Raw genomic sequence first — 22000 nt, 5'->3', positions numbered from 1 at the left:
CATTGAGAATTACAGAAAATAACAGAGCCAGATCTTATAAATACACATTTCATAGTATCGTAGAGGAAAGAGAAGACATTTAACTTGCGCAAACTATTTCAGAACATACCAAAAAGAAAGAAAATGAAGAGAATTTTTTTTAAGTTTAAAAAGTGACTCAGCCTATTCTATTCTAGCTTGCTGAGTTGTCAGAGAAAGTCACAACGGGAATACATGTCAACTCTTATTACTCCACCAGGTTGGGATTAGGAAATCATTTGTTGGAACAATGTTCTAAAGGTCAGACATAGAGGGCTCACTTACATTGTTCCTTCCTCTCCTGGTGCTATATTAGGAAAATAATACACAGACTTGAAGTCAAATACTTAATCCTTTAAGAAGAAAAGAAAGCTCCTAAGTCCATTCAGTAATATAACTAAAATTTACAGCTAACATGTATTACTTTAATGACATGCAGGGAAATTCTATGAAGCATTTAAATTCTATTATCTCCATTCAAGGTTGCAATAGCTCTACATGGAGGGTACTGGTATTGGTGCCACTTTGTAGAAAGGTTACAGAACTTACTCAAGATCTTTAGCAATGAATATGGAAGCTGGGGTTATAATCCAACTATTTCTGATTCTTATGATTGTTAGTCAAAAACTATTCTATTAGAGTAATTATTTGACTTAATTCACTGGTCAATTTAGAGACATAAGTTAGTTAAAAGATTTAATTATCTTTTCTAAGAATTTACTAAAACTACTAATTATTTTTGTATATAGTAGATACAATCTCCTTGCTTGGGAAACATGAAAGAACTATAATATTTAATTTATCTTGAAGGAAACCTTGTAGATTTTTTTTTGTTTTCAAATATTTTCGAGCTGCTGATTCTACAGGAGATAGACCTAAGTGATCTAAACCAAAATTTTAGTAAATCAGTATCTCTTGAGTCTTCAGTACTGATTTCCTCAACCCAGTTGCCTGGAGAAGCCCATGAGAAGATGGTAAAACTATACTGTGCTTTTTAAAACCTCAAAATGAAGGCAAGTCTATTGAGCCATCAACACTAAAAGAGTACTTACAATATATCATGACTTAAAATCATGTAGACCAACAGATCTTCTAATACAGTAATCTCTCAAAGTTCCTGATAGGTGGTTCTGTCATTTCTGTTTGACTATTCCCAGTTAAAAGATTCTCGCTAACTTTAGAGAAACATATCTTATTGAATAATCATAACTTCCATAATTTACTAAGTGTTTACTATGTGTCAGGTACTAAACTGGACTTATCTAATATCAAGTATATATAATTTTTAAAGATTTATGTATTTATTTTAGAGAGAGAGAGAGCAGGGGAAGGGGCAAAAAGAGGGAGAGAGAGAATCTCAAGCAGACTCCCCACTGAGCACGCAGACTGATATAGGGCTTGATCCCATGACACTGAGATCATCACCTGAGCTGAAACAAGAGTCAGGCATTTAACCAAATGAGCCACCCAGGCACCCTTCAAGTATGTACTGAATACCTACTAAGTTCCAGGAATTGTTATAGCCGTACTAGAAATTCAGCAATGAGCTAAACAAAGGTCTTATTCTTATCATGCTTACATTTTATCATTTAATTGGCAAGATAACTAAAAAGATGGGAACTAAATTTAGTACCAATATTTGTCTCTTTTAAAAGTGAGGAAGGGGGGCGCCTGGGTGGCTCAGTGGGTTAAAGCCTCTGCTTTCGGCTTGGGTCATGATCCCAGGGTCCTGGGATCGAGCCCCGCATCGGGCTCTCTGCTCAGCAGGGAGCCTGCTTCCTCCTCTCTCTCTGCCTGCCTCTCTGCCTGCTTGTGATCTCTCTGTCAAATAAATAAATAAAATCTTTAAAAAAAAATAAATAAAAAATAAATAAATAAAAGTGAGGAAGGAGGGTGCCTGGGTGGCTCAGTAGGTTAAAGCCTCTGCCTTCGGTTCAGGTCATGATCCCAGGGTTCTGGGATCGAGCCCCACATCGGGCTCTCTGCTCTGAGGGGAGCCTGCTTCCTCCTCTCTCTCTCTCTGCCTACTTGTGATCTCTGTCTGTCAAATAAATAAATAAAATCTTTAAAAAAAATAAAAATAAAAAAAAAAGTGAGGAAGGAGGCTTAGAGGTTTTCCCGAAGCCACAATATTCCTATAACATATAGATGTACATAAACCAAATGTTACGGTATGTTTTGTAAAATATATCAGTATATTTCCAAAGCCTAATGTAACCCATATTATCTTTAAGGAAGATATTAGCTCTGGGATGCCTGGGTGGCTCAGTCGTTGAGCATCTGCCTTCAGCTCAGGTCATGCATGGTCCCAGGGTCCTGGGATCAAGCCCCCTGGTCAGGCTCCCTGCTCTGGGGGAAGCCTGCTTCTCCCTCTCCAACTCCCCCTGCTTGTTCTCTCTATCACTCTCTGTCAAATAAATAAATAAAATCTTAAAAAAAAAAAAAAAAGAAAGATACTAGTTCTTCCATATGTTACTAGGAAGATATATCATTCACATATTTTCTTTTTCACAGAAATTGTGTACGAAGAATTGAAAATTCCATTTGTGATTTTTTAAAAAAATCCAATGAACCAGAAGAGGATATTTTGGATTTATGAGATGGATTCTGCATTTGTACTTATTCATATTATATTGTTTTATTTTTACTATTTACCATTTTAAAGGAATACTGACAAAGTCAAATCAACTTCTATAAAGTAAAATATTCCTGTTTTAAACATACTGCCATCCTCAAGGTCGTATGGATAATATAAAAAAATCTAGCCAAGAAACATCACATATATAGATATATTAAGACTACTGGTGATAGGCCTTCCCAAAGCTTTTTAAATGAAAGACATTTAGAAAAAAGTAGAGTTGCAATAAGTGTCTTCTAAAATTTTCCAAAAAATCAAGTGATAACAATGTTAGCAGAGGGTATTTATGTCCTTTAATGATAGCTGTGCAAAAGTTTCATTGTGATTCTTGCTTTAACCTTATTATCATAGTACCTTTAAAAACAAGACCATGGCATGACTAAGAACCAAACTTATTTTAAAAAGGTGAGCTACAAATTCAAATACTGTGGTTCTGTTTATACTATTGTAATAGATAGTTTCTAAAATAGTTTTACATTCTGATATTCATTTTCTCATACAATTTCCTCCCCTTGAGGCACAGACCTAGCGATATGCTTCTAATGAATAGACTATGGCAAAAGTAATAGGCTATCACTTCCATTATTAGGTTATTTACATCTCTCCCTCCCTTTCTCTCTCTTGTTCTGTGTTACTGTTTCTCACTCTTGATCTAGAGAAGCCAGATATCCTGTGAACTGCCCCATGGAGAGGTCCATGTGGCAAGAAACCATCTCCAGCAAAACAGCCAGCAAGAGCCTGAGATCTGGCAACAGTCAAGTGAGTGACTTTGGAAACATATTCTCATCAAGTTGGGCTTTGGGGAAATAAGATGTTGGAAAGATGAACATTTAGCATTCCACAAGTCTTCCTCTACAGAAAGTCAAGCTTAGCAAACACCTTTCTTTCTTCAGAAAACTCAACACATAAAGCCTAGAGGATACAAGTATACCACTAATTTAATACCACTAATTTAATAACCTGAAGTATAGTTAATAAACTCAGTGTTATCCTTTTGAAATTGTAAGCTTCATTAAGTGATTTCATAACAATCAACGTAAATTTTTCCAATAGGATGTAGTGGCAAAAATCAGTAAATTGATCTAATAATTTTCAATACTCTATTTCGGAAAAACATGCAGGCAATCTACTCTTCTGTAATAAACCTTAGAGATACTGTGGGTTCAGTTCTAGACCACTTCAATAAAGTAAATATTGCAATAAAGCAAGTCAACTGAATTTTTTGGTTTCCTAGTACATAAAAAAATTATGTTATACAATACTGGAGTCTATTAAGTGGGCAACAGCATTATGTCTAAAAAAAAAACACAATGTATATAAACTTAACTTAAAAACACTTTATTACTAAAAATGTTACCCATCATCTGTGCTCTCAGTAAGTCACAATCTTTCTGCTGGTGGAAGGTCTTGCCTCAATGTTGATGGCTTCTGACTGATCAGAGTGGTGGGTCCTGAGGGCTGGGGTGGCTGTGGCAATTTCTTAAAATAAGAATACAACAAAGTTTGCCACATTGATTGACTTTTCCTTCATAAATGATTTCTCTGTAGCATGTGATGCTGCTTGATAGATTTTACTCACATTAGAACTTCCTTCAAAACTGGAGTTAATCCTCTCAAGCTCTGTCACTGCTTTATCAACTATATTTATGTAGTATTCTAAATCCTTTGCTATTATTTCAATAATCCTCATAGATTCTGAATCTCCTGGAATAGATTCCATCTCAAGAAACCACTTTCTTTGCTTATCCTTATAGCAAACTCCTCATCAATTCAAGTTTTATCATGAGATTGCAGCAATTCAGTCATATGTTCAGGCTCCACTTGTAATTTTAGTTTTCATGCTATTTCTACCACTTCTGTAGTTACTTCCTCCACTTGAACCCCTCAAAGTTCATCCATGAACATTAGAATCAACTTCTTCCACACTCCTGTCAGTGTTGCTATTTTGAACTCTCACCATGAATCATGAATGCTCTCAATGGCATCTGGAATGGTGAATTCTTTTCAGAGAGCTTTTAATTTATTTTGCCCAATTCATCAGAGGAATTACTATGGCAGCTACACCTTTACAAAAATGTATTTCTTAAATAATAAGAAAGTTGATTAATCCTTTTATCCATGGGCCACAGAATGGATGTTCCTTCACAGGCATGAAAACAACGTTAATCTCATTGTACATCTCCAACCGAGTTCTTTGGTGACCAGGTGCATCATCAGTAAGCAGTACAATTTTGAAAGAAGCCTTTTTTTCTGAGCAGTAGTTCTCAACGTTAGGCTTAAAATATTCAGTGAACCATCTTGTAAACAGATATGCTGTCATCCAGAGTTTGCTGTTCATTTACAGAGCACAGGCAAAGTAGATTTAGCATAGTTCTTAAGGGCCCTACGACTTTCAGAATAATAAATGAGCCTTGGCTTCAACTTCAAGTCACCAGCTGCATTAGCCCTTAATAAGAGAGTCAGTCTTTCCTTTGAAGCTTTGAAGCCATACAGTGACTTCTCTCTAGCTATGGAAGTCCTAGATGGCATCTTCTCCCAACAGAAGTTTGTTTCATCTACATTGAAAATCTATTGTTTAAGATAGCCACTTTCATCACGGTCTTAGCTAGATCTTCTGAATAACTTGCTGCAGCTTCTACAATACAAGCACTTACTGTACTTCTAAGTACAAGCACTTACTGCTTCACCTTGCAGTTTTATGATATGGATATGTTTTCTTTCCGTAAACCTCGGGAACTTACCCCTCCTAGCTTCAAACTCTTTTTTTGCAGCTTTGCCATCTGCTAAGCTTTCACAGATTTGAAGAAAGTCAGGGTCATCTTCTGGATTAGGCCTAACACGTACTGTTATAGCTGGTTTGATCTTCTATTCAGACCACTAAAACATTCTCCACATAAGCAAAAGGACTGCTTCACTTTCTTATTATTTGTATGTTCACTGAATTACTATTTTTAATTTCCTTCAGGAATTTTTACTTTGCATTCACAACTTTGCTATCTGTTTGATACAAAAGGCCAAGCATTTGGCCTATTTCAGCTTTTGACATGCTCACTAAGCTTCATCATTTATATCTTTTGACTGAAAGTAAAAGTCCTCTGGCCTAAACACAGGCCCTTACAGGCTTAATTGGCTTAATTTTCAATATAAAGCACTATTCCCTGTGCCTCCGACAATAGGGAGGCCTGGGGAGAAGGAGCAAGACAGGAGAGGACAATGGTTGGTCAGTGAGCAGTCAGAATACATACATTTATCAGTTTAGTTTTCTCATAAATATATGTGATTTGTATTGCCCCCAAACAATGACAGTGGTAACATCGAAGACTACTGTTCTCAGATCACCGTAACAAATATAATGATAATTAAAAGTTTGAAATATTGTGAGAATTATGAAAATGTGACACAGAGATGCAAAGTGAGCAAACACTATTGGAAAATGATGTGACAGACTTGCTCATTGCAAGGTTGCCACCAGCCTTCAATTTATAAAAAATGCAGTATCTGTGAAGTGTAATAAAGAGAAATGCAATAAAATGAGATGTGCCTGTACTTTGTTACTGAGACATTTTTTGCAATTCTGGCTCCCTTGAGTTTTTAGCTGGGTTTGCAATCCTTAAAGGATTGGCTAGAGTGAGTTTTAATAACTATACAATGTGCTACATTTGGTGAAGAAGAAAAAAATACACCTGTTTATCTCCTCATTAGAGAGGAATGCCAAACGTAGACGGCCTTTAGGTTATACTCCCTACTTATTGTATAGTGTTTCCATAAATCTCTGAAACTGCGTCTACAATTTGAAAAATTGCCTATGGTAATTTCTTAGAAGTATACTTTTGCAGAAAGAAAATTATTACTATGAAAAAAGTGTAAAAAGGAATGTTCAAAATATGCTTTTTTTTTCCAATCTTCAATGTTATTTTAAAAAGATGTAGAAACCAAGCTCATCTCTAAGAGATGTCAGGTAAAAAGCAAAGATCCAAATTCTCCCAATATGAGAACACACCAGACATTGGCTGTAGCTACAACTAGGGCTCTAGGTAAGTACCTCAGGAAAAAAATATAAATTTCTTTTGTGCAAATGTCAGTGTTCCACAATATATAGCTAAAACTCTGGATTAATCATTCAATGAGAAGAGGTTATCGATTTTTTACTCTCTAGAATAGTTAAAGCAGTAACCGTAGTTATTTTACCATCCATTAAAATTATAATAAAGAGAAATGGGACAGGATTAGGGTTACCAAGAGTTAAGGCCTTTCCAGTAGAACACTGGAACACCCCTTCTCCCAACATTTTCACCTCCTCTGGTCAGAACAAGAAATGAGCTCATATGAGAAATAATGGTGGCCAAAAGGCAGCTAGGTGACATATCTAAAGTGCTGAAATAAGAAGCTGTTGACCAAATATCTTATATCCAGCAAAACCATTTTTCAAAAATGAAAGTGAAATAAAGATATTCCCAGATAAGCAAACACTGAGTAAATTCACTCCTGGAAGGCCTACCTCCTCCAAAATAAATAAATAAATAAATAGATAGATAGATAGGTAGATTACATATTAAAGGAAATAATTTAGGCTTAAAGGAAGTTACCCAAGATGGAAATTCAAAACACACACACACACACAAACACACACACACCCGCATAGGTAAAGGTAGTCAAATAATTATAAAAGATAGTATAAATGTATATTTCTTCTTCTTTCTATACTTCAATGATTTAAAAGCAATTGTATAAAACAACATGCATATAATTTTATTTGGGGACCTATAAAATAGGGAAATGGAATTTATTTGACAATAGCACAAAGGTGGTAGGTAGGAACAAAGTGTATCTAGTATATAAATGACACCAGGGGATAACTTGCATCCACAGGGAAAAAAATGTAGAGAATCTGAAATAGTAAATCCAATGGCAAATATAAAAATTCCAACAAATAATATACTTACTCCCTTTTGTCTTGTCAGCTTCTATAATAGGTATAACTTCTAAAACAATAACTATGACAATGTATTACTAAGTTTTTAATATGTATAAACGTAATGTGTAATGACAGCATAAGAAGAAGAAAAAGGAAATAGAGCTATATAAAAATAAAATTTGTATATCTCACTGAAATTAGGTTAGCATCATTTTGAAGTGGACTCATTGGTTAAGGCTATATGGTAAGCCCTAGAAAAACCACTAAGAAAATAATTCTTTAAAATATAGTGAAAAAATGATTATAGGAATAATTGAGGAACAAAAAGACATGAAACATTGAGAAACAAAATATAAAATGGTAGATGTAACTCCAACTACATCAATAATTACATTATATATGAAAGGATTAAACAATGTAATCAAAAGGTAGAGAGAGTTAGTCTAGATTTTAAAAAGATCAACTACATGCTATCTATAAGAAATATTTTATATACAGTACAAATATGTTGAAAATGAAAGGATGGAAAAAGATATACAATGTAAATAAGGATCATTAAAAGACAGGAGTAGCTATACACTTATCAGGAAAAATTTAAGCTTTAAAACAAAGAGTCACTTGATATAAAGAGGAACATTTCCTAATGATAAAAGCATCAATCTATCAGGAAAATACAGCTATTTGAAACATACATACACCTAGCAAGAGAAACTCAAAATACATGAAACAAAAACTAAGTTAAAGGGAGAAAAAGACAACTCAACAATAATATTTGGAGACTTCAATATCCCATTTTTCATAATGGATAGAACTAAACAGAATATCAACAGGAAGTAGAAGACTTTAACAACAATATGAAGAAACTTGACCTAAAAGGCATTTATGGAAGCCTGAATCCAACAACAATAGAGAGTCCCCTCAAGCACACTTGGAATATTCTTCAGAGAATAACATATGCTAGGTAATAAAACAAAACTTAATAAATGTAAAGGGAATGAAGCCACACAAAAATGTTCTTAATTATAATGAAATGACGTTAGAAAAGGAAAAGTACAATCTTTGAAATTAAAAATATACATTATGTGATTAAGAATAGATTAGAAATGGCAAAAAAAAATCTGTGTACTCAAAGTCATAGCAATAGAAATTGTAGAAAATGAAGCAAAAAAAGGGAAGTGAAAAAAAAGACATAATTTTCCTGTACAAAAATATCAAGCAATCAAGTATACATAAGTTGGAGCCGAAGATAGAAAAAAAAGAAAGGCATGGACAAAAATAATATTTAAGGAAATAACAGGCAATTATTTTCCAAATTAGATTTGAAAAAACTATGAACCACATCAAGGCTTATAATCAAATCGCTGAAAACAAGTAATAAAAAGACATCAAAACAATCAGAGGTTAAAAATACACATTATTCAAGGAACAAAGAATTACAGCATACAGCAGATTTTTCCTCAGAAGCTATGCAAGCCAAAAAAATAGAATTGAATAATATCTCTCAAATATTGGAAGTAAAAAACACCACTACCAGATATTTGATTGTTTTTAAATTAAGGTAAAATAAAAATATTACAGCCAAATTTATTTCAGCAGACCAGCCTCACAAGCAATGTTAGAAAACATCCTTCAGAGAGAAGAAAAATAATGCTGAAGAAAATTGGATTTAAAAAGAAAAGAAAAGAAAATTGGATTTACACAAAGGAATGGAAAAGTAATTATAGAGGTAATTAAAGAAAGTAATTTTTTCTCCTTTTTAGTTTCTTAAACAGACAATTGACTAAGCAAAAATAAGTATATTTTACACTTTATAACAGAATTAGAAGTAAAATATACAATAATAATAGAACATACATAAAGAGGGAGAATTAGAAATATATTGCTATAAAGTTCATTGCCTATATATAATATGGTATAATATTCTTGGAGTTTTGATATTAATAACTTAAAGAAACTTATTACAGGCCCCAGATCAACTATTCATAAAATAATAAAGAATTACAGTAAGTCAAAGGTAAAGATAAAATGGAACATTAAAAATGTTTAATTAATATACATACATATATACACCATTGTTTTCAACAAATGGTAGGCTATTTTAATGGAGAAATGATAGTCTTTTCAACAAAACAGTTCTGGAACAACTGGATATTTTAGGTCAGAAAAAGAGTATTCACCCTTATCTCACAACATGTATGAAAACTAATTCCAAATATATAACTTAATCATATATCTAAATATAGAAGGAAACACTATAAAACTTCTACAAAAACTATTTGTGATGTTGGAGTAGGTAAAGCTATCTTTGATGGAATGCAATGAACATAAGTCATAAAAGAAGAAATTAATAACTGGACTTTCAAAATTTAAACCATCCTATCATCCAATGATCCTGTTAACAAAATCAAATTTTCAGACACATACTAAGAGAAAATATATGCTATATATGTATATTATAAATGATTTGGGTCCAGTAATTACAAAGAACTTCTACAACTTCATAAGACTAACAACCTGATAACAAGATGAACACATATGTCTACAAAAGATTTCACCAAAAAAGATATTAAAATGACAAATAAGCACATAAAAATATTCAACTTTATTAGTCATTATGAAAATGCAAATTAAAACCACAAAGAGATGCCACTGCCCACCCACCAGAATAGCTAAAAGTAAAAAGATTGACAATACTATTTTGGTGAAGATGTAAAGGAATTAGAACTTTCATGCACACTGGTGGAAGTGCAAAATTTTACTGCCACTTCAGAAAATAATTTGGCATTTTCTTATAAAGAAACTTATAAAGTGAAATATAGACTTACCATGTGACCCATAATCTCACCCCTAGATATTTCTTTAAGAACATTAAACATATATGTCCACACAAAGACTTATACATGGATGTTTACAGCTACATTATTCATGATAGTCAAAACTGGAAATGACCCAAATGTTCATCAAAAGGAGAATGGATAAGCAAATGGAAGCATATCCATGCCATAGAATGCTACTCAGCAACAAAGAAGCGACTAATATGAACAACTGCATGGGTGTATCTAAAAACACTTTGCCAATTAAAAGAAGTCAGACATAAAAGACTCCATTCCATATGACTTCCTTTATACAACATTCTAGAAAAGGAAAAGTGTAAGGACAGAAAGCAGATCAGTTGTTGCCTGTGTCCAGAGGTTGGAGAGGAATGCGGGCCAAGGGGCATTAAGGAATGTTTTATTGTAATAGAAATAGTCTATACTGTGATTTACATAGTTATAGTGCCTACATTACCGTTTAGAGTTGCCAAAACTCATCAAATGAAACACTTAAAATTTGTGAATTTCAATAATGCTGATTGGAAATGTACATACTCTTCAATCCATCCCCAAACATACTGAAATAGAATCTGAAGAAGGTGGAGCCTATGAACTGATGTTTTTATGGTTTATGATACAGACAGACAAGCAGCTGATGAGCAGCTCAGTCATCAGACCCCAATTCCACAATCAGCAAGAAGTAATAGTTCATTGCTCAGAGATGACTGGACTAATCTGCCACATGCTTAAATGCTTCCTACTCTGCATCTTGATTAGTCAGAAAACTAGGCCATGATTATGCTTTCACAGGACAGGTCAACAGGCCAGTCCAGGCATCAGGAGAGGGTAGAAATATAAGAAATAACAGAGCTTCAAATAGTGTTTATTATTATTACTGCCACTACTACTGTCAATGTTATTATTATTTACTACTTTCAGATATATCTTTACTTTTGAAAGAAAATCTTGAAGGCAAATAAATTTTAAGAATTAAAAAAAAAACAAACAGAGCTAAAGTGGCAGAATAACAGGCAGTAGAGTTAAACTTCATTTCATTTGTCCTTTCAAATATGTCCTGAAAGCAATTCATTCATAATGATTGCCACCTGGGTGCAAAGCACAGATGTAGGCATCAGAGGGAAATGGTTCTGAAACTTAACTCATCCTCAGTCTTTAAAAAAAGAAGATCCAAAGTCCTTCGCCAAGAAATTCTATTGATGGCCTGGGGTGGGATCCAAGAATCTGCATTTTTTTTTTTTTTTAATTTATTTGACAGACAGAGATCACAAGTAGGCAGAGAGGCAGGCAGAGAGAGAGGAAGGAAAGCAGGCTCCCTGCTGAGCAGAGAGCCCAATGCGGGGCTCGATCCCAGGACCCTGGGATCATGACCCGAGCCGAAAGCAGAGGCTTTAACCCACTGAGCCACCCAGGCGCCCCAAGAATCTGCATTTTTAAGTGCCCCTGCTTCTTCTGTTGTGCAGTCAGGTTGCAAATAGACTATTATACGAATTACAAAAAGTGTATTAAGACAAATTCCCTGTTGTCTTCAATCAGCCTCAAATACAAACTAAACTAAATCCATAATGACTTCCTTTTTCAACCATTCAAATTGAACCAGTGCCTTATAAATACAAAGGGCACCCAACACCCTTCACTGTTTCTAGTATCCAAAAGGCAAGTAGAGACCACAATATTAGTCTTTCAGTTTTCAGATGTCCATTATCTGAAACATGGAAATAGGTATAGGTATAGAGAAGAGCTATTAAAAAATAAATCAGCCACCCAATTATTGTGAAAATCCTGAGCATTTCTGTGGCTGAGATCTATGCTCAAAATACTTGTATCCTACAAATAGTATTTATTCTCCAGCATACTCTAAACTAAATCCCATCTCCTTCCCTTGAACACATTTTTTCAGTCTTTTTCTAGCAGTGTATTCTTCCACAAAGCTCTCATTAATCTGCCTGTGGAGGCATGTTTTAAGGAAGGGATCGCCTGTCAGCAGGTTAGCAATCATTTTCTGCCCTTGGGAACTTAGAGAAGGCCAGGTTATGTATCTGTAAGTTGAACCATCATGCATCTGAAAATGCTCATCAGCCTCTTGATTTTGATCCATTTTGGTGGAGGTCACACTTCACTGAAAATCCACATTTCCTTTGTAATATATAACCTTTGCAATTTTGTTTGAAGGCTGAAAACTTTAGGTATTTCCCCCATTTTTTTCCACAGCAGAAAAATTGGATCTGAAATAATTCATTTTTCATTAAAAAAAATAAAGCGTGTGAACATAACACCATGGTATATCATCTTGCTCAAGGGTATCAAGGTCACTTCCAAATATGTGTTACTGGAAGAAAAAGACAAAAAGATTGCCTTGTAAAAAACAAGAAACTAAAAATAAAAAACAGGTATTTCCTTTGTTTTAAAATGAAACTGTTGACAAGACTATTAATACAAGAAGAAACAACAAATGTTGGAGAGGTTGTGGAGAAAGGGGAAGCCTCTTACACTGTTGGTGAGAATGCAAGTTGGTATAGTCACTTTGGAAAACAGTGTGGATGTTCCTTAAAAAGTTAAAAAGAGAGCTACCCTATGACCTGGCAATTGCACTACTGGGTATTTACCCTAAAGATACAGATGTAGTGAAAAGAAGGGCCATATGCACCCCAATGTTCATAGCAGCAATGTCCACAACAGCCCAACTGTGGAAGAAGCCGAGATGCCCTTCAACAGATGAATGGATAAAGAAGATGTGGTCCATATATACAATGGAATATTACCCAGCTATCAGAAAGGATGAATACCCAACATTTGCATCAACATGGATGGAACTGGAGGAGATTATGCTAAGTGAAATGAGTCAAACAGAGAAAGACAATTACCATATGGTTTCACTTATCTATGGGACATAAGGAATAGCATGGAGGACATTAGGAGAAGGAAGGGGAAAATGAAGAGGGGGAAATCACAGGAGGAGATGAACCACGAGAGACTATGGACTCTGGGAATCAATCAGAGGGTTTTAAAGGGGAGGGGGTGAGGTGATGGGTGAGCCCAGTGATGGGTATTAAGAAGGGCATGTATTGGGGCGCCTGGGTGGCTCAGTGGGTTAACCCTCTGCCTTCGGCTCAGGTCGTGATCTCGGGGTCCTGGGATGGAGCCCCGCATCGGGCTCTCTGCTCAGCAGGGAGCCTGCTTTCTCCTCCTCTCTCCCTGCCTGCCTCTCTGCCTTCTTGTGATCTCTCTCTCTGTGTTAAATAAATAAATTTTAAAAATTTTTAAAATTTAAAAAAAAAAAAAAAGAAGGGCATGTATTACATGGAGAACTGGGTGTTATACACAAACAATGAATCATGGAACACTACATCAAAAACTAATGATGTACTATATAGTGACTAACATAACATAATAAAAAATTATTAAAAATAAAAAATAAATAAAATTACAGTAGCCTTCTTTCCAGAAAAAGCAATTGCTCCTTTTCAGCCATTTAAAAAAAAAAAATACATGCTTAATGTTGTTTGTTGTGCTTTCAACTCAAAAACCATGGTGTCAGTGTTTTCGTGGATCGAGTTTTAGAAGGAATTTCTCTGCAGTGACAGATAATGGAAAGTGGGTCTAGTGGGTTAGAAGATAAGAGTTGGGAGAGATGATAGATAAAACAGCACACACCAATAAGGGATAGGCATTTGAAATGTAAGGACCCTATATTTAAAGTTTAATTGGCCAGGATATAGTAGGGAGAGGGGGCAAAATGAGAGGTTATTGACTTCATGGTCTTTATTGGATATTTCTTTTGTATAGTGGAGAAATTAAAAGATGAGCTCATAATCCAAATAAAGGGGTCTAGGAAATATACAGTTAAATATGGCATACCCAAGATATTTAACCAAAGGATCCTAAGAAGATAGAATATAAACCTGCTGTAAGGGCTTCCTAAGATGAGGAAAACAGGGTGGATAAAACTATGGAGTCTCATGTTATGATGAAAAATAATCAACTTGAAACAAATGGTCCCTTTATTGAATTATCACACAAAATACTTAATATTAGGAGAAAAAAGGGATTCAAAGAAGTAGAGAATAATTACAAACGTAAAACTTTTTTACAGAGATACTTCAGTTGATTTTCCCAAAGAAGGTGAATCTAAACAATAAGATCTCTAGAAGAGAGAGCAAACTGAAAGGAAACTATGGGTAATGTTAATATCTCTTAAATAAAACAATCACAGCTTGACATAGTATAACTTCAAGATAAAGACCATGAATTCTGAAGCCAAACTGCTAGGTTCAAATCCCATCTCTGGCTTTACAGCACTTTTGACAAGTTTACTTCTCTGTACATCAAAGTGGGAATAGTATTAGCACTTTCTCATCATACTGTTACGATAAGTTAAAGTATACAAAGTGCTTAGAACAGTGTCTGGCATATAATAAGGACCAAATGAATGTGTTCATCATCATCACCATCATATTAAAATTATAATTATAGATATGGTGAGCACAATTCTGAGAATCAGGTCAAAAGAAGCATTTTCATAGAACCAAGATGGAACTTACTTTTTGCATAGTGATTAACTTGTGGTTAGTTAACTTACTTTGTTACAATGTTCTGCCAATTTGCTCAAAGTCTAAGGTTTGATTTTCCTATGGGCCTGCTGGCTACATTCCATGGCCACATTAAGACACCAATACTGACCAGCTGTATTCAACAAATTCTCCTGGTTTTAATAAAGTGGTGAGTAAGAAAATCTAAATAGATTAACATAAATTCATGAATAACTTTAGAAAAAATGAATCTATAAATATGTTCATGTTGATAACAGTTTTGTCATATGGTCTTAATAGGTGATAGGTTGTTATTTTTGAAAAAAAAAAATAGACTCAGGACAAAAAGTGACTTAAGCAAGATCATATGATTACTTTGTGGCAGAGCTAGAAATCTCAGCCCATATAACTTTTTGTTTTGTTTTTCCATTATCCTATATTCATTAAATATAGAATGTTTGTATTATGTTTGAAAATTCCTACTTAAAAGTTCTATTTCTATTATCATAGTTTATTATGCCATTATGAAAAACTTAGCCCCAACAACAGAGGCGGGATTTTAAGGCCATGGTAAGATTTCATTATGAAAAAAATGGGAAGACATTTTGAGGTATTAAGCACATAAAGAGTGACTTAAATTTTAAAAGATTTAAATTACCTGACTTAAATTTTAAAAGATCACTTGGCCTTAAGAATAGATGATGGGGATGTGGCAAGGGTCAATTAGGAGGATATTGCAATAACACACGTGAGTGATGAATCTGCCTTGGACCAGGCTGGCGGTGACAAGAACAGCAGTAAGTTGTCAAAGTCTGGATATGTTTGAATGGTGCCACCAACAACATTTCCTCTTATGTTCCTGTGAAGTATGAGAGAAAAGAGTAGTCGTGGGGGCAAGGGACTATAAATCTTCATTCAGGAAGTTCTAATTTTTTTAAAATTAAGTATCTTTTGCTGCAATCTAAACCATGACTTACTTATCTTCACCTCTATGAAAACAGGTCCATCACCATCTCCACAATGTCCTCTTGTAAATCTGGCAGCAGCCAGAAACAGACCACGTGCTGTGAAAGAAACCAAACAATGGCTCCTGACCTCAAAAGAGTATCATCATTTAGTAAATGAAACCCCTTCAAGTAGGAGGGAGATATGCTGAATATGCAGCTAGAAGTTGCAACTTGATGTTAAACTATAACCCTTCTGAACATGCCTGCAGAAATGAGAGAATCAGGCCCACCAAATGTCCATTGCCATGAGTGACAGGAGAGTTTGGGGTAGAATTTATCCCTCAGAAAGTGGGAGAATCAAACATCTGAAGGGAAAGCTAATTCTAGGTATGGTATAGTGTTACTACTTGGCTTGGTTCCCTGTTCAGCTCTCTACAGACTCATATCTGAACTGATATCTCTCCGAGGGAAGGGAGATAACTGTGAACCAAGAATGAGAAAAGGCCATTTTCCCCCTAATCCTCTAAGATATGAGAGCAACAGTCAATACCACTCTGATAGACCCTTGAAGAATACAGTCCAGAAAGGCAGAGAAGCAGCAAGTGTGGCACAGCTTTGGCATTTCAAGGGCTCCATGAGTCACTGGCAATAACCCCTGGTACAGGGAACAACATCCTCAGAAGTTCAGGTGTTCACTCTCATGACAGTTACCTAGAATGTGTCACTAGGACCCAGCAGAGGTAGGGCAGAGAAAGAGATGAATAGAAGAGGTAGATATCACATGTAGTTGACCTCTTCAAGAGCAAACATGCATGAGACTCAGAAATACTTGCATGAGTTCAGTTATATTGCAGGTAAGCAAGAACCAGAGAGGTAAGTTTATATTGCCATCTTTGTTCAGCTTTTAAATAATGATGATGGAATGAATCCTTTACACTCCAATTACTCACTGCAACATTTGTATAATTATATTTCACAATTAGGCTGTCTGTAAATCCCAAAGTCCATATATTTGCCACATCTCTTTAAGATCTTCAGAATCCAAGTAGATAGTGTCTTTACGGATATTAAAGAGAATGAATTCTGAAAAAAATAAGCAACTGTTCTCTTGAAAATGGTAAACATGAAAATATTTTTAAAATAAGTGCCCTTCATAAAATCAGTAATTTTACAAAATTAATAAAAAGGACTGAATATCTGTAGGCCACCTGTTCTGATACATATATTACCAACCTTATTCTGCATAACATTTCAACAAGGCTGCTTACCTCCTTTTCAGTCATAAAGGAAATAATATTCCTTTTTTAAATACTTGTTTTGAAGACTTGTTTTCTTAAGTGGCTTTACACAGCTGCATCGTATTGAAGAAGCCAAAATGACATTTTGTGACAGTGTGCCAATTATACTTAAATTCAAAAATTTTCTTAATCTTGAATTATATTTTGATCTTAATTCCATCTCTCCTCATGAGAGAGTACTTTTTTATTTAGTTGTACATCCTACCTTCTTCTCTAAAGTCTTTGAAGTGTCCTGTACCTCTAATTTCACATGATGATGAGATCAGTGGTTACTACTATTGCAATCATTACCACAAGTTCAAGGACAGAGGGAAAGGTCTGGAGAGGATGTCCATACCATTACTACTCAGCTTCATAGAAAAGAGGGCTAGTGTTTGAGGTATTTCAACAGGTGAGATTTAGATTTTATTCTAGCCAATAGAGGAGATAGAAAGAGAAAAAGCAATCTGGAAAATGAGTGTGACTAAGTCAGGGATCAGTGGAGGCTTTCATTTAGGTAAACTCAGTAGGTTCCTTGGAAAAATTTAGCAGTTTCTTTGCGCAATATTATAAGCAGGCAAATTAAACAAGATACCTGTTACATTAAAAACCAATGATACTGAAAATCTATTCCCACACAAGTACATTTGATCTAGAAAGAAGAGCAGAGATTTTAGAAGCCACCAGCGGCTATTTCAGGAGTCACATGCAGAAAGCATCACTCAGCCATCCCATGCATGTAAAGAGCACATTATCAAGTTCCACAGTTCCGCTGTATATTTTCACTTACATTTAACCAACCTTTTAAATTTTGTGTCTTTTTTTTTTAATTTATTTATTTGACAGACAGAGACCACAAGCAGGCAGAGAGACAGGCAGCGAGAGGGGGGAAGCAGGCTTCTTGCTGAGCAGAGAGCCTGATGTGGGGCTCGATCCCAGGACCCTGGGATCATGACCTGAGCCAAAGGCAGAGGATTTAACCCACTGAGCCACCCAGGTGCCCCTAAATTTTGTGTCTTAATATATATTTCCATCTTCACTGCTACCCTCCATCCACCAATACTCCATTAAGATTCTTATGTTTAGGGACGCCTGGGTGGCTCAGTTGGTTGGACGACTGCCTTCGGCTCAGGTCATGATCCCAGGGTCCCAGGATCGAGTCCCACATCGGGCTCCCAGCTCCATGGGGAGTCTGCTTCTCCCTCTGACCTTCTCCTCCCTCATGCTCTCTCTCACTGTCTCGCTCTCAAATAAATAAATAAAATCTTTAAAAAAAAAAAAGATTCTTATGTTTAGGAAGTGTGAAGACATAAGTATGTGTGTGGTTTGGGGGCTGGAGGGTTGAAAGGGGCCAGAAGCACATAAAAAGAATAATTCTTTAACAAAACATTCTGGCAATAACTTCCCACCTTTCCCTGAAATAGTCTCATCATCTTGTCATCAACTACCCTGTTCTTGTCTTGCAGAAAAATGATGATGGCCCTACTCTCCATGATCCAGAGTTAAGGTTCAGCCTAGCAGAACACATCTCACCCTCACTGGAGTCAGGAAATCCAGATTTGTGAGAGCAAGCATTGTGAGCCAAGGTGTGGTGTGTGTGTGTGTGTGTGTGTGAGAGAGAGAGAGAGAGAGAGAGAGAGAGCGAGCAAGAGAGAGAGAGAGGTTGATTGAAATTTACCTTCCAATGAGTGAGAACTCTCCCACGACGCCCAGGCGCCTCATGGCACTCAGGAGGCCTCGGACCGTCATACCTTCGCAGAAGCAGACCACCACTCTGGCCTTGGGAAGCCTCTCCCGGAGCTTGCGCAGGAGTCGGTCAAAGCTCTTTTCCCCAGCATTGCTGTAGATTTTGTCTGAATGGGCGATACATAGGCCTTCCTGGGCAGCCAGCTCTTTGAAAGCATCCATTCCGCTCTCCCCATAATTCCCTGTCCAGAAACAATCAGCAGATGTTCAAGACAACCTGGGCAGCGCAGCACTTACAAGCTGGAATAAAGACTCATTAGTCACAAGGAATGGAAAGGACACACTTGCCAAGTAATTTGTAAATATAACTGGAACTGACGGGAGATATGGATGGATTCAAGAGAGTCATCAAATGCAATCAATTCACCAACACTGAGAAAATAATGAGAAACTATCTAACCACGGCAAACAAACTTGAAATAAGTTTTGAGAAATGAAGGGTTACTGCCTTATTTTACAACAGTGATCAGTAAGGGTTGTCACAGATTTTAGCAACATGGGAGAGATGAGCACAGTGGGGGTAGGAGGTCAACCAGCACAATGAGAAGGCCTCTCCATTTGAGGGCTCACTCTTGCTGGCTGCCAGCTAAGAGACAGACACTCACCATGGTAGCAAACACTGCTATATACTTCATGAAGGGTAGGCTAAACAAATGGAACACCTGGACCGGCCAGAATAAGCAGACAAGAAGCCGCTACATGTTTTAGTCCAAATCCACCATCCTCTGATGAAGTGACAAAATTACGGGAGATTTTGACCTTATGTTCTGATTTTTAATATCATTCTTACAATAATATATAGTTTAAAAAACTAAGAACTCATAGGAATCAATGAAATAAAGCAAATATCACATTATGCCAGTTTCCCTTTTCTCTATTTCACTGATGACTTTAGCCCCCATCTTAGTGTCCTCTATACTCTATTCCTTTCCCCAAATTTGGGGATTTTGACACCTGTGTAAATGATCCAACACCATGTCCTCCAAGATTCTCAACCCCCCTCCAACCAATGATTCTTCCTATAATCCATCTACTTCTAAATGTTTCTAATATCTGAATGTGGATGTCAAACATCCCAGTCTCTTTATTCCCTCTTGTCTTTCAAGCTCATATATTCTACTACCCCCACTTCAACATTTCTTCAACCTTATCACAACCTCAAATCCATTCACCAACCCATCTTTCTTTCCATCCTCCCTCTCATTTGCCTCTTAGCCCAGCTCATATCTCACAGCCTGTCTGCATAATCACTCTCTTACAAATTCTTTAACTGCCTTCTGCGTCCCTGACAAAACCCCACTGCTAGTTAAACCCAACCATTTACCTATTCCACACCTACTCCTGAGGACCTAAGTATGTCTAGAAAAAACTAAAAATCTTGATGACTGGTTTTATTAAAAATTCATGAGCATTCTGCCAAAAGGGGCATTCAATAGTGTAAGGAAATAATACTACATCTCCTCCATAAATAAAATACTCTAACATGATTATTTCATCCTTACTCTTCCCTAACTCCAAATTACTGACCCCATCTCTGACCTTCATCTCAGCTGGGATCCTCATTTCATATTTCAATAAAGACACAGTAATAATCAGACACAAACTAACTTAGCCATACACCACATCTACAAAGCTTTCTTTGTCGGCACTTATTTCTCTGGCATTCCTCCTGTTGTAAATTTGAAGTGTTTCCACCTCAGGATAAAGCCAACTCCTACTCATAAACACTAGGACTCATTGCTTTTTGTCTATTCAAGAACTTTCTCTTGCAATTGTCCCCTCTCTTTTGTGAAAATCAGTTTTTTTTCCTTCTAACAGTGTTAATGAAAAATAAGAAATAAAAACCTTTGCACTCTTTTCCCCACTTAAGTTACTACCTCATTCGCTAGTCCTATTCATAACAATAATAAATGCCTAGGTCAATGTGTTAGCTTCATCATCTCCCATTCTCTCCTTTACCACTCTTCCCATTACCTCAGAAACTTTTCCTGTCAAACTTTTCTCCTGTCAAGATCACCAAAAATTTCCCTGTTGCTTATTTCATGATATGTTCTCTGTCTTCATCTTCATTAACTGCTCAGTTGCACTCAATAGCTGATCACAGCCCCCTTGAAACACTTTATACTCTTAAGTCTCTGTGACACACCTTCTCATAGTTTAGTCACCACTCACTGACTACTCCTCAAGGTATGTGCTAGATTTTTCCTCCTCTGCTCAACCTTGAATATTTTTATGCCACAACCTGATCTCTTCTTCCATCTCTACTCTCACCTTAAGTACACTCGTTCAGGTACATTCCTTCAAACACCATTTGAATATTACAGTTGAATCCCAAGTACTGGTCTTCGGACTAGATTGGCCTTTGGAGCAAAAGATTAGAATATTCGATTGCCTCCTTAATATATCCATTTATAGACATCTCAAACTTAACATATCTGAAACTGAATTTTTTCCCTCTCCGTCTTGCAAACCTGCTCTTTCCAGACATCTGTGGTTAGTAAATAATGCCATTACCCACCACATTGCTCAGTAACAAAGTTTCTCTCATTCCACAGACTCTAGCTCTCAAACATTTCTAAACCAGTCTATTCCATTTCAACCTCTTCCATCCTAAACCAAGTGTCTTGGGTAAGGTTTCCTAAAAACAGAGCTGAGATGAAGATTCTTGTACAAGTTATTTGTTGAGAAGCAGAGCAAGAGAATCTGTGAAGGACAGGTGGGGAATGCTAAGTAGGAATGTCATCTCAGCTAGTGATTATTTAGCTTTAGCCTGATTCCATAAGGAACTGCTACAGCACAAACTGCAGCACAGTTAACCCCACCTTTAGGCAACAAAATCTGCTAGTCAATAAGTCATTGGCTAAGGTCCATAAGAAGGCAGGGGAGGTAGCCTCCCAGGAAGGGGTCAGCTGAGATCTATAAAAGCCTACTTTCACAGTAGCTGCGAGTGTGGCGCACAGGGCAGACAGGTTCTCTGAGCAGGCCATCAACAGCATCCTCTATTCCAAGTAACTATCAGTTCTTGCCGAGATAATTCCCCTACCCCCTGATTGTTCTCCCTGCTTCTACTCATTCCACACATAACAGAGTGACCAGTTA

General features: G+C 36.2%; 1 protein-coding gene across 3 annotated transcripts in view; it reads right to left on the bottom strand.

Annotated features, from left to right (window-relative positions):
• The window catches only part of LOC111147676 (glutamate metabotropic receptor 1), a 407752-nt gene that overhangs the window by 259767 nt on the left and 125985 nt on the right, over positions 1 to 22000 (bottom strand). For all 3 annotated transcript variants that reach the window (XM_022503887.1, XM_022503888.1, XM_022503889.1), the window contains exon 2: positions 18834 to 19083. In XM_022503887.1, the coding sequence (XP_022359595.1) occupies positions 18834 to 19083 (250 nt within the window). The remainder of the gene's footprint in view (positions 1 to 18833; positions 19084 to 22000) is intronic.

Source organism: Enhydra lutris, unplaced genomic scaffold, assembly GCF_002288905.1.
Source record: "Enhydra lutris kenyoni isolate GAN:26980312 unplaced genomic scaffold, ASM228890v2 scaffoldscaffold17, whole genome shotgun sequence".
NCBI classification, from domain to species: Eukaryota; Metazoa; Chordata; class Mammalia; order Carnivora; family Mustelidae; genus Enhydra; species Enhydra lutris.
Note: the sequence above shows the minus strand (reverse complement) of the source record. Positions and strands in the feature narration are given on the sequence as shown.